The sequence below is a fragment of the Pelobates fuscus genome, chromosome 3 (assembly GCF_036172605.1).
Source record: "Pelobates fuscus isolate aPelFus1 chromosome 3, aPelFus1.pri, whole genome shotgun sequence".
Classification (NCBI taxonomy): Eukaryota; Metazoa; Chordata; class Amphibia; order Anura; family Pelobatidae; genus Pelobates; species Pelobates fuscus.
In genome coordinates, this window is record NC_086319.1 from 359,285,482 (window position 1) to 359,298,049 (window position 12,568).

At 39.8% G+C, this 12,568-nt stretch overlaps 2 protein-coding genes across 2 annotated transcripts in view; both read right to left on the reverse strand.

Moving 5' to 3' along the window:
* Positions 1–1,764, reverse strand: part of LOC134601288 (C-type lectin lectoxin-Phi1-like) — an 82,644-nt gene extending 80,880 nt beyond the window's left edge. Inside the window, exon 1 of the mRNA XM_063445762.1 lies at positions 1,674–1,764. Coding sequence (XP_063301832.1) covers positions 1,674–1,719 — 46 coding nt within the window. The 5' untranslated portion in view covers positions 1,720–1,764. The remainder of the gene's footprint in view (positions 1–1,673) is intronic.
* A 5,909-nt stretch (positions 1,765–7,673) lies between these two features.
* LOC134601830 (C-type lectin domain family 4 member G-like) overlaps positions 7,674–12,568 on the reverse strand; it is a 132,535-nt gene continuing 127,640 nt past the window's right edge. The window contains exons 10-11 of the mRNA XM_063446330.1: positions 11,156–11,268; positions 7,674–8,306 (exon numbers count right to left, since the gene is read on the reverse strand). Coding sequence (XP_063302400.1) covers positions 8,177–8,306; positions 11,156–11,268 — 243 coding nt within the window. The 3' untranslated portion in view covers positions 7,674–8,176. The remainder of the gene's footprint in view (positions 8,307–11,155; positions 11,269–12,568) is intronic.

Genomic DNA, 12,568 nt, shown 5'->3' on the forward strand with positions numbered 1-12,568 from the left:
TTCAGGAGCTCCGATCCCCAGAGGCAAAAGAGAAAATACCCTATTCCTTAAAGATGGCATTAATACAGTCTAATTTTCAGAAATCTTTTGAAACATTTTATTAGAGCGTTTTTTTTTTCTGTTCTTTCTTTTGCGCTCTAATCATAATGTTTGAATATATGCAACTTTTTTGTCTACATAACAGATTTCCAAAAATTTTCATCATATTTTATGACAGAAAAGTGTTCTGTTTCACTTCTCTTTTATTCTGCCACTCTAATATGGCCCTTTTCCAAAATACTAATTTCTGTGCAAACTTCCTGAATTTACTTTGGTGAAAATAATTCCTTTGAGAACACTTTATTATAAATTATCAAATAATGATGGAATTTAATTGTCCATTTTCAGAACACTTTGATAAATATCACCCAGTGTTTCAATGTGGTGACACTTGGAAAGTATGAAAAGTATTTCAAATCTGTTTAGCACTTTGAGGCAATGTGTGACCATCAAATTTACAGAAATGGAAAAACGAGAAGGAAATCAAAACACTCTTCCGTTGGATAAAACAGTGGAATGATTATAAATGCATTGCATCACCTCACCTCAAATATGGCCTACGTTCAAAAATAACAGGGAACAACAAATGAACAAACACAGACGTTTAATAAATTGAACCAAATTAGATATAAAAGTGTCAGTGATAAATTGACAAAGCTCTTGAAAACAATTAAGGATTTATCATAGCGTATAAAACTTTGCACTTTTTTTTGTCAAGTTTTCAGTATAATTTATTAAATGTGTCCGACTTTTTACCTGTTGCTTTTTTTGTGCTTTTTTCACTCTTTACCTTTTGTATTAATCTGTTTATATTATACTGTCCTTTTCCCAATTGTACAGCACTGCAGAATATGTTGACACTTCATAAATACCAATAATAGATAACTAAATAATACTATGCATTGATCATTCTTTGGAAATCCCTACAGAGAGGTACACTATTAAACTCTCTGCTACTATTCTGAAACACAATGAAACACAGACAGTGAACTATTGAATTGTCTTTTTTTCTGTAATTTTCACATGAAAACTCACTAAAACATTTTTAGAAATGCATGATTATGGAAGGTAAACAGTTGTCACTTTCACAAATAATTCACTATCAAAGACTTGTCTATCCTAGAGTGCGATGGTAGAGAGAAGATCTCTAAAGAACAATTTTCAGAGACACAAGTAACAAACACACAGAATAGGAAAAAAAATGTTAGTAATATGGCTGGTTTTCTAAAAAAAAGTCTTCATTTTTATTAGTATGAAAGATTTGTCCTTGTATCCCACATGATGTCTAATTATCATAGTGTCTTCTTGTATTTCAGCTACTTACTAGCAGTTTTGTCTTTTGTCATTTTACCTCATATCCAATATTTTAATATAAAGTCATCACTAGTCCAAATTCCATACATGTATAACAAATTCAAACAATGATGTCTTCAAAATGAAAGGCAGTTTTGTTGAGAATCAGATGTTAGCAGCTAAACATATAAAATCATTTAGCAAGATTTAATAAATACACACACAAAAACATATACAGAATCATATACAGAATAATATCAAAGGCAAACATTTTCACTCAGATATATTCCCTTTAAAAAGAACATTTTACCAGCCACTTCAAGAAAATCCCCCGCACTTACCTTTATAATACACATTGTCATAAACCACTTCACTTTGACTCTGCATTCCAGCTCGCCTATTGTGCAGTCCTTGTACTTTTCTTTACCTTTTCCTTTTCAAATTAATCTTGTTTTAATTTTTTTTGCCAGTCTCCGCTTTGTGAATCTTTCCTACTTTCTACTAATGTTAGATCATCAGTGTTATATGTAGTTTTTTAACATCCTTCTTTATGTGTTTCGTAACTTCCCCAATTCTGCCAATATGGGTAAAGTGAATGACGCATGAGTAGCAAAACCAGGTATTAGTCAGCAAAGTGCAAATTGACAGAAAACCATAGTGAATTTAAAAAAGATATATATAGTGCAGTGTATAATTTTTATTGAGTTTTTACATGCAAAAGTAAAACAATAGCAACATATAAGTTGAATTCCGCCAAGAGACATACCAATTAAGATGAAAATGTATAGAAAATACAGTATTGTATCAAGGTAATATCATAAACAGTTTGGTGCTTTGTAGTTTACATTATGCAATTATGACATCACAGCATTTTCTGAGAAAACAATAATGAATGTTAGAAAAAAAATCATAAAAGGGATAAATCATAAAATGTAGAAAAACACAAATATCCCAAACGTTCTCAACTAAGCAAATTCAACTTTTCTGTCAGTGATGTACCAGCCCAATGCCCCTCCCTAGGTTTTAATTAGCAAAACGGGACAACTCAACATTAGAGATGTCCCGAACAGTTCGCCGGGAACTGTTCGCCGGCGAACATAGCTTGTTTGCGGTCGCCGCGGTGGGCGAACATATGCGATGCTCGTTGCGCCCCCTATTCGTCATGGAGGAGGAAGGGTCTGGGAGGGAGGGTCTGCTGCTGATTGGCTGGAATGTGTCTGCTGACTGTGAGGTACAGGGTCAAAGTTTACTCAATGATAACGAATAGGGGGCGGACCGAACATCGCATATGTTCGCCCGCCGCGGCGACCGCGAACAAGCTATGTTCGCCGGCGAACAGTTCCCGGCGAACTGTTCGGGACATCTTTACTCAATATACATGTTTACTTCCGACTCTTACATTATCCCCATTACCTCTGACCGACCAGAGGACTTGTTAGTTTATTGTAAACAATGACTTCCTCTTTAGGAATGTCTTACACTTTGGCCTTAATTCCTGACCCTTCTTCCACCATGTGCCAATTTATCCATATATGGGCATGTAGTTTGTGAGAGTCTGTCTGTTAATGGATAATTTCCTTATATTGCATAGTTCTATTTAATTTATCTACCACCATAGATCTTGTGGGGGGTTCTGGTGATCTCCACTGCCCTGCTAAACATCTTTTTGCAGCTATTAAGATTTGTATAATAAGAAACCTTTCGGTATGTCTGAGTGTTGTGGGTAGTACATGTAATAGATAGATCTCAAGGAGGAGAGGGAGCTCCTGTCCCGAATTGGGCTGTATGATGTTTTTAATCTGAGCCCAAAAGGAAGATAGTTTGTGGCACAAACAGAAAATATGGTTAGCCTTTTGAGGAGTCAGATACCAATGCGAACACAGCCTATATGAGGCCTCTAGGTGGTCTAAGCAGTGTTTTGATTTTTTTAGTTTGTGTTATTGCCCTATTCCATTGTTCCTCTGTAAAGTATGTGCTGAGATATTTTTTTCCCATTTGAGCATGTAGAAACATTTTGTTTGGTTTGGCATGTTCTAATTGTTCTGATGTAAACTGGATATATTTTGTAAAGTACTGTTGACTTTGCAGTGGGACATACTCCAGAGTGTTAGCAGGGTGCAGCAACTTGGGTGACCAAGTGCGCCACATATATTATTATTATTATTATTATTATTATTATTATTATGATATTTATAGAGCGCTGTCAAATTCCGCAGTGCTTTACAATGGGTGGACGAACAGACATGTAGTTGTAACCAGACAGGTTGGACACACAGGAACAGAGGGGTTGAGGGCCCTGCTCAATGAGCTTACATGCTAGAGGGAGTGGGGTAAAATGACACAAAAAGGTAAGGATAGTATTAGACTAGTGACAGTTGCAGAAGAGGAATCAGTTTAATGAGAATAATGAGAGTTTGGTTGTGGATAAGGGTTTCCGCTGTTCTGGTTGTAAGTATTGGGGGGTCCAGATCAAGTCAAGTAGATAGTGCTGACCAAAGTGTGCATTCTCCTGCTCTAGCCATGTAGGGGGTTCCAATACTACACGGAGAGCTCCTATTTGAGCTTATATGGTGGCCACATAGTATTTGCATATTTGCTAATAGTGATGTACCGAACGGTTCGCTGGCGAATAGTTCCCGGCGAACATAGCGTGTTCGCGTTTGCCACGGCGGGCGAACACATGCGCGGTTCGATACGCCCCCTATTCGTCATCATTGAGTAAACTTTGTCCCTGTGCCTCACAGTCAGCAGCCACATTCCAGCAAATTAGCAGCAGATCCTCCCTTCCAGACCCTCCCACCTCCTGGACAGCATCCATTTTAGATTCATTCTGAAGCTGCATTCTTAGATAGAGGAGGGAAAGTGTAGCTGCTGCTCATTTGATAGGGAAATTGATAGCTAGGCTAGGGTATTCAGTGTCCACTACAGTCCTGAAGGACTCATCTGATCTCTACTGTAAGGACAGCACCCCAAAAGCCCATTTTAGGGCTAAAACATCAGTCTTTTTCTTTTTTTTTTCTGTGTAATGTAATTAGAGTTGCCTGCCTGCCAGCTTCTGTGTCAGGCTCACAGTGGATACTGTGCCCACTTGCCCAGTGCCACCACTCTTATCTGGTGTCACAATAGCTTAAGCTTGACATTTAAAAACAAAAAAAAATATTTGTCACTGTAATAGATTGAATAGCAGTTAGTTGTCTGCCAGCTTCTGTGTCAGGCTCACAGTGGATACTGTGCCCACTTGCCCAGTGCCACCACTCATATCTGGTGTCACAATAGCTTAAGCTTGACATTCCACTTTGCCACTCATATCTGGTGTGACAATAGCGTGCCTTTAAAAAGAAAAAAAATGTTTCACTGTAAGCTAATAGCAGTCAGTGTCCTTAAAGCGGGTGTCAGTCCTTCAGCGTGTACTATGCCAACCTCTGCCAGTCCACTTTGCCACTCATATCTGGTGTCACAATAGCGTGCATTTAAAAACAAAAAAACGTTTTTTTACTGTTATAGATTGAATAGCAGTTAGTTGTCTTGAAGCGGGTGTGTCAGGCCTACAGCGTGTACTCTGCCAACCTCTGCCAATGCACAGTGCCACTCATATCTCTCATATCTGGTCTCACAGTAGCTTGCACGCATAGTACCACTAATCCAAAAAAAATGACAGGCAGAGGAGGGCCACCCTGCAGGGGCCATCGTGGTCGTGGTGCTGTGATTCCCTTTGGCTCTAGAATAATGCCTAGTTTTCAGAGGCCACGTACCCTGAACTTGAAAAGTTCTGAGGACATAGTTGACTGGCTAACATAGGACACCTGATCTTCTACAGCTTCCGCTCGGAACCTTGACGCACCATCCTCCTCCAGCTTAGCTTCAGGCACCTCTCAAGATACCACTCACCCGCCTGCCACCACCACCAACACTAGCACCACAGCCGCTTCACTTGGTATGTCAGAGGAGTTATTCACACATCCGTTTGAAGAAATGAGTGATGCGCAACCATTATTGCCAGAGGATGTAGATAACAGGGATATGTCTCAGGCAGGCAGCATTAAACACATGGAGGTACGGTGTGATGATGATGATGTTGTACCCGCTGCTGCTTCTTCCTTTGCTGAGTTGTCAGATACAAGTGAAGCGGTTGATGATGACGATGTGTCCATGGATGTCACGTGGGTGCCCGCTCGGCAAGAAGAAGAACATGGCGAAAGTTGAGATGGGGAGACAGAGAGGAGGAGGTGACGAGTTGGAAGCAGGGGGAGGTCGGCACCCGGGGTCAGCCAGACAGCACGCCAATCAACGCATGCTGTTGCCACCACCAGAATGCTGTCATTGCAGAGCTCAGCAGTGTGGAATTTTTTTTGTGTGTCTGCCTCTGACAACAGCGATGCCATTTGCAACCTGTGCCAAAAGAAACTGAGTCGTGGGAAGTCCAACACCCACCTAGGTACAACTGCTTTGCATAGGCACATGATCTCACATCACAAACGCCTATGGGATCAACACATGAGTACAAGCAGCACACCTACTCTAAGCCGCCATCCTCCTCCTGGTCCAGCATCTTCAGCCACGTCAACCACTGCTGTCCTCCTTGCCCCCTCTCAACCATCCGCCACTCCGTCTCCCGCCTTGAGCAGTTCCCGCTCATCTGCCCACAATCATGTGTCTGTCAAGGACATGTTTGAGCGTAAGAAGCCAGTGTGTCAGTGCCAGTGTGTCAAGCCAGTGTGTCAGTGTGTATCAGGGGCTTTGAGGACCGGTGTCAATCCATACCTGCCAAGTGACCCTATGTAAGGGGAACAGTTCCTATTCTGCTCTGTGTCAGTGTGTATCAGGGTCTCTGAGGACAGGTGTCAATCCATATGTCAAGGTGCCAATATGTCAGGTGTCAATCCATATCCATTGTGATTTAGGAACGTTAGGTGATTTCTGCCCTTTATGGATTAAAACCAGACTCTGCATCAACTATGTAATTTTCCATGGGAGTTTTGCCATGGATCCCCCTCCGGCATGCCACAGTCCAGGTGTTAGTCCCCTTGAAACAACTTTTCCATCACTTTTGTGGCCAGAAACAGTCCCTGTGGGTTTTAAAATTCGCCTGCCCATTGAAGTCAATGGCGGTTTGCCCGTTTCACCGGTTCGCGAACGTTTGCGGAAGTTCCCGTTCGCCGTTCGCGAACCGAAAATTTCGGGTTCGCGACATCACTAGTTATGAATACAACACTGTATTTTAAACAATGTTTTTTACATTGCAGTGTTAAGGGAACAGGGAAACTGCACCCAGACCACTAATATATTATTTCCTTTTTTTGTTCTTTTTATTAGCTACATAAAGGCGGTTTTATTAATCAAGGCAATTCATTCAGGTATGGTCTTCTATTTTTCAGACAACCTTGTTCAGTTTCTAATGTCTTTGTTTATGGCTTAATGCCCTTTAATAGTCTCTCTGGCCATTTTGGTAGCTCTTCAAGTGCTGAGAGATTTAATGTGTTTTATGTATCTGAACAATGATTTCATTAGCTTAAAGGGACACTATAGTCACCACCAGGGCCGGACTAGGAAACATTTTTGGCCCGGGCAATGTTTTATCACAGAGGCCCACTAAGAAGTGGGGGGACGGTTGGCAGAGAAGGTGTGTTTTGTCATCACTAATGACAAACACGCCCCCTCTCAAAGTGAGCATGTTGGTTCAATGCTCTTCTGTAATAAGGTCGGTTTTAATTGTGTTGTGTTTGTGGTGTAATGTAATGCATATGTGGCTAGGGGCTGTAGAGAATGTGTGTATAGGGGATGTAGCAAGTGTGTGCATACAGGCTATAGTGTGTGTGTGTGTGTGTGTGTTTAGGGTTGCTGATCATGATCCACACAATTATTAATCGTATCATAAATGTATGTACTTTTTATTCTCAACTGTAGCTATTTATTGTTTTATTGACCTATTGTTTGTTTATTTAAAAAAAAAAAATACATATATCGACTCACATTTGAATGCATATTGAGTAAAAATACTCATAGGATTTTCACCGTGCTTTTTGATGTCATGCACAACTGAATGAAATGAGGAATATAATTAAGGACAGGGAGAAATATGAGCAATAGACCATTTCATATTTTTTAATACGATTTTTAAATAATCACAAACAATTTAATTGATTTATCTATAAAACAATCTTTGATGGTGACTTCTGAAGGTACATTCTTTGGAGTTTTTTTTTCAAAAAGATTATGATTAACTTGAAAGGCATTTCCAAACATATTAAAGTTAGGAAAAATGTGAAGATGTGGTACAAAGACAGCATGGATTGACATAACAAAGGACAAAAGAGTTGCAAGTGAGACCAAAGTTGGGGAAAAGGACTTTGAATTTCAAAGAGTCCCGCTGTACCTGGGACACTTGGTAAGTATGCATACTGAGTGTAAAATTCGTCAGAGCTCCCTTTTACACACCATAATCCCAAATGAGAATTAAAAAAGAAATTTAAACCACAAGGGGATGTTGAGGAAGAAAAAATCCTCTAGCAAATAAATGTATAGAATAAATGGTGGTAAAAACAAACATAAGGTAAAAGAAAACTTAAAAATGGGAGATGACAAAATAAAATAAAAAAAGGATAGAAGCACTGATCAAGAAGTCTTTACAAAAATGAAAATTAATGGGTCTAAAAAATAGCTGGGTAAAAGGACAGCAAGATCTCACAGTGTATTTTGTCCACGTTCTTAGACAAAAAGCATTACATATAGTACAGTTTAATTGAAAAAAAAAATGAAAAATATAGTTATATCCATTTTTACTAAAATATTTTTTTCTTATAAGGATGTATATTATACACATTTGCATTGCATTAAATACATTAACTCAGCAAATCACTTTCCTGCAGATGAAGTTCACACTGGCATCACAGTTACGGTCATTCCAGGATCCTGACAGGATTTCTCCACAATGTTCCTTTTTTTCTGAGTTGTTAGGCTCTCCTTTATCCCAATTACTACAAGGATAACACATACCGGTGTAAGGGATATTTAGCACACATTCAATTACAGTTTTTTTATAATTTTTATTTCTGGTAATAAGCACCACTCTGCACCATAAATACAGAACACTTTTATCAGGCCTCTGAAACATGAAAAAATGGATTTAAATAGTTTGAATCTGCATCAAAAATGAAATGATTAGCATTTTTTTTCCAAATTGTTTATTAATAGCAATCACCATTAAAGTCCATTGGATTTTTTTGTAAATAAATAATTTGCAAAGTTTTTTTCCCCCAACATTTCTTCGATACAACTGTAGCATTGTTTTAGTAAATAATGTGGTTACAAAGATAAAATAAATCCTGTGGAGTATCTTCCAAATTTCAGTCCATATCTTAAAACTTGCAGGGAGAGGTAGACATTAAGTGGCTTTGTTTTCTTTATTGGAGGGGGGTAGTTATATAAAATAAATATTTTGTTAAAATAGCAAAGTAACTGAAACTAGAAGAAAACACTCATGATTTTTTTTTATTATAAGTATTGAAAATAAAATATACATATAGCAGAGACATGTTGTGTATTATTTTGTAATACATAGATATCAATGTTATTAAGACACTGAGGCTCCTATTATGCTGCATTCTTTCTTTATTTCCCTCAGCAGCAAAGAACAAAACATTTACCAAATAAGTCTGCACAAACTGCACCTATAATAGAGGGCAGAGAGTGACGTAAACATAAGAGTCATCCAGGAACCTACATGATTTGTCTGTCTTACACTCCCAGTGTTGGTGACTACCGTCACAGGTGCATCCTATGACACACTAAAGTCACTGATCCCTAGTACGACCCATTATATTGGTTGTGACGGACCCTCTGGTCATATAACCCAAGTTCACGTCTCCTCAACTTTCAACCTCTCTAAAATGACTGTTATCACTATATGACCATCCATCTTGTGTCTCCCAACCAAGTTTGTGGCCCCAGGGTCACCCTCTTGCAGCCAGTGAGATGCTGAGACACCGTGCGCCTGACCAGGAATAACTCTTCTGGAATTAGATAGTGGATTGTGGAGTCACCACGGTCCACTGAAACAAGCATGTCAAACATGTGGGCCCACAATAAATATTTTTTTTGCGGCCCGCCTGCCCTGGGGCCTCTTTCAGCTTTCTTGAGACTAGCAAGACAGGAAAAATATTTCCTGATTCTTGCTCTCCTGGCCACAAGAGGACAGTGTGGCTGTGAGTCTGCTGAGAGACTTGAGCAGCCACTCCCCTCCCCCTTCCCTCCTGCTCGCAGTGCCAGAGGACTTCAGCAGGGCTGGAGCTGGAACTGGAGGACGGACAGCAAATCATAAGGTAGGAGAAGAGGGGCTTGAGGGAGGGAGGGGCAGTGCATTAATTTGAGGGAGAGGGCACTATATTAATTTGAGGGAGAGAGGGGGCAATCTATTAATTTGAGGGAGGGAGGGGGCCAGTGTATTAATTTGTGGGAGGGAGGGGGCACTGTATAAATTTGAGGGAGGGAGGGGGCCACTGTATTAATTTGAGGGAGGGAGTGGGCACTGTATTACTTTGAGGGGGGAGGGGGTCAGTCTATTAATCTGAGGGAGGGAGGGGGCACTGTATAAATTTGAGGGAGGGAGGGGGCCACTGTATTAATTTGAGGGAGGGAGTGGGCACTGTATTACTTTGAGGGGGAGGGGGTCAGTCTATTAATTTGAGGGAGGGAGGGGGGTAATGTATTAATTTGAGGGAGGGGGCCAGTGTATTAATTTGAAGGAATGAGGGGCCAGTGTATTAATTTGAAGGAATGAGGGGCCAGTGTATTAATTTGAGGGAGGGAGGGGGGCAGTGTAATAATTTGAAGGAATGAGGGGCCAGTGTATTAATTTGAGGGAGGGGGCCAGTGTACTCATTTGAGGGAGGGATTTGGCCCATCTTAGCCTTTGAGTTTGACATGCTTGCAACTTCAATAAGAGTGATTTTGGTCCCTGGACCAGAAAACAGCTTTTTAGAGGTTTAACATAGGGAGTGATAAGCCATCAAACAACACCAATGACTTGGAGGAGCTCCATCTATCCACGGAAAGCACTATGTTTTTAGGTGACCGGGGATCTCTACCCAGCACTCTGAAACCCTGTACCAGATCAGGGGTTAGCCGTGTTACACTGAACTTTGGACTTCCATTTAATTCAGGCAAGTCATGTCTGATCTGGGCGCTTTTTGAACAGTATGAGCACTCCAGTGAGATCTTTCGGGCATGTATGGCATGTGGGGATGCTCCATTATATTAAATGTGTTTTCAGGGTTTTTAGGTATTTTTTGTGTCCGGGAGAAAATTAGCTTATCCGAGAACTGACTTAATTATCTCCCAGACATAGAGTGGCCTGGGCGGGCTTTTGTTACTCTGAATAGAGACCCCATGCTGGGGGTCTGTGTATAAATCTGTGTGCCTTGACCTAATAAAACAGTTCTTCTTCACCCTTCACTAAGTCTCGACTAGTGTTTGTGTGAGACAGCGGTGCTTCCTGCACAAGGATATAACACACTCCTGGAAGGGACAACCTAGGCGGAAGTAACCCATGTTCTTGAGGGTATATCGCCACATTACTAATGTTTGTGTGTTAAAATTTCAGATGCTGGATTGTATGCACCTGTTAGTAACAGGTGAGACTGAAACACCTGAACTCAGTAATCAGTAGGGGTGTCCATATTCTACTGCCCATTTAGAGTACAATACACAACGACACTATAATATGTTAACTTTTTTTTAAAAATGCCAAACACATTACATTTCTGTAATGTGTACTGTGTAATCTGTATTCAACCATTGAAGGGGTTTTGTACATTGACACACTCACGTGAATGTTAGTTCTGTCCCATCCAGCCACTTCCACATATTGATGTTTGTTGCATCCCTCCTTAGTCCCATCCAGTACTTTGTGCTGTCAGTAAACAATTTATTATAAGTATCCTAAAAAAAAAATACATATGGTCACTTGGCTGTCCACATATCACTGACTTATAAAAGTTTTGGTTTTTATCCATGTCCAAAAATCCTTGTCACGTTCTTTTAAAATGAAGGGTATTCCTTACTTGTTTAACTATTGTACTGGTTCATCAAGAAAATATGGGGACAAAACAGTTTATTTCATTTTTGAATAAGATTCTTTAAATATTATTATGACCAGTTTGACTATATTTGGTCATTAAATGAAAACTCCAAGCAGTATAATTACTAAAGTGATGAGTAGGAGTACCTAAGTGCCATAATGTATCTAGGTGGAAATTAGGAACTCACTCATTGACTGAAAGCATAAGCTGAGTCAATGAATGTGTTCTCATCCTGCACAAAATTAACATCTGGCTTCTATGGGCTGGATTCAGTGGGGTGCCCAGAGGGACAAAAGTATATATCACTGTACTGTCCATAATACAATTAATATAATTGCACCCCATCTGTTGATTGTTTCCTAGAATTATTGTTTACGTACTCGATTTAATTTTAACAACGTATTTAGGTAATTTTTTTAATTGACCTTTGGCTATTTAAGCCATAAGTTAAGCAGCCATTGCATATATATGCATCAAAAGCATGTTAATTAACCATGTTAATCATTAAAAAAAATAATAATAATAAAAGCCTATGGGTCAATATGACCCACATTTTAGTATAAGAGAGATTTTTTTATCTCCTTTATGCTGTTAATTTATGAAGTTGCTCACTCTCATGAAAAACTTGCGAATGGACAGATATTGCTGATCAGTTACTAATAAAAGTCCTGGCACAAGACCCTCATGGGGATCAGGTGGGGACTTAAAACTAAGTAACATGTCCACCTTATGCCCCCACCAGTGGCCACCCTAGTGTCCCCCAGATCCCACACATGAGTGGTGTATGAGATAATTTATAAAACATGTGGTGGATTGATGTACGTGGGTGTGGGCTCTTAGAGAAATATAGAAGGGAGATGTAATTGTGTCCACTCCCCTACACCCCTATACATAGTTTTTGGTTAGTCAATTTGGCGAGTCAATTACAATAGGGGGTGGTAATTAATTACTCAACACTACTGTTAAAATAACATTTGGCGCAGACAAAATAAATCCATCTTTATCCATAAAAAGTGCCATGCAGAATGAGATTGCAAGGCAGAAAATGCCATTATAAATATTTCCATGCTTTGCAAGCTCAATTGGAACACTCTTATTGGTTGGCTAGTAACTACTCTGACAAGCAAGTCTCACTTGCTTTGAGACTTGTGTGGGAATAT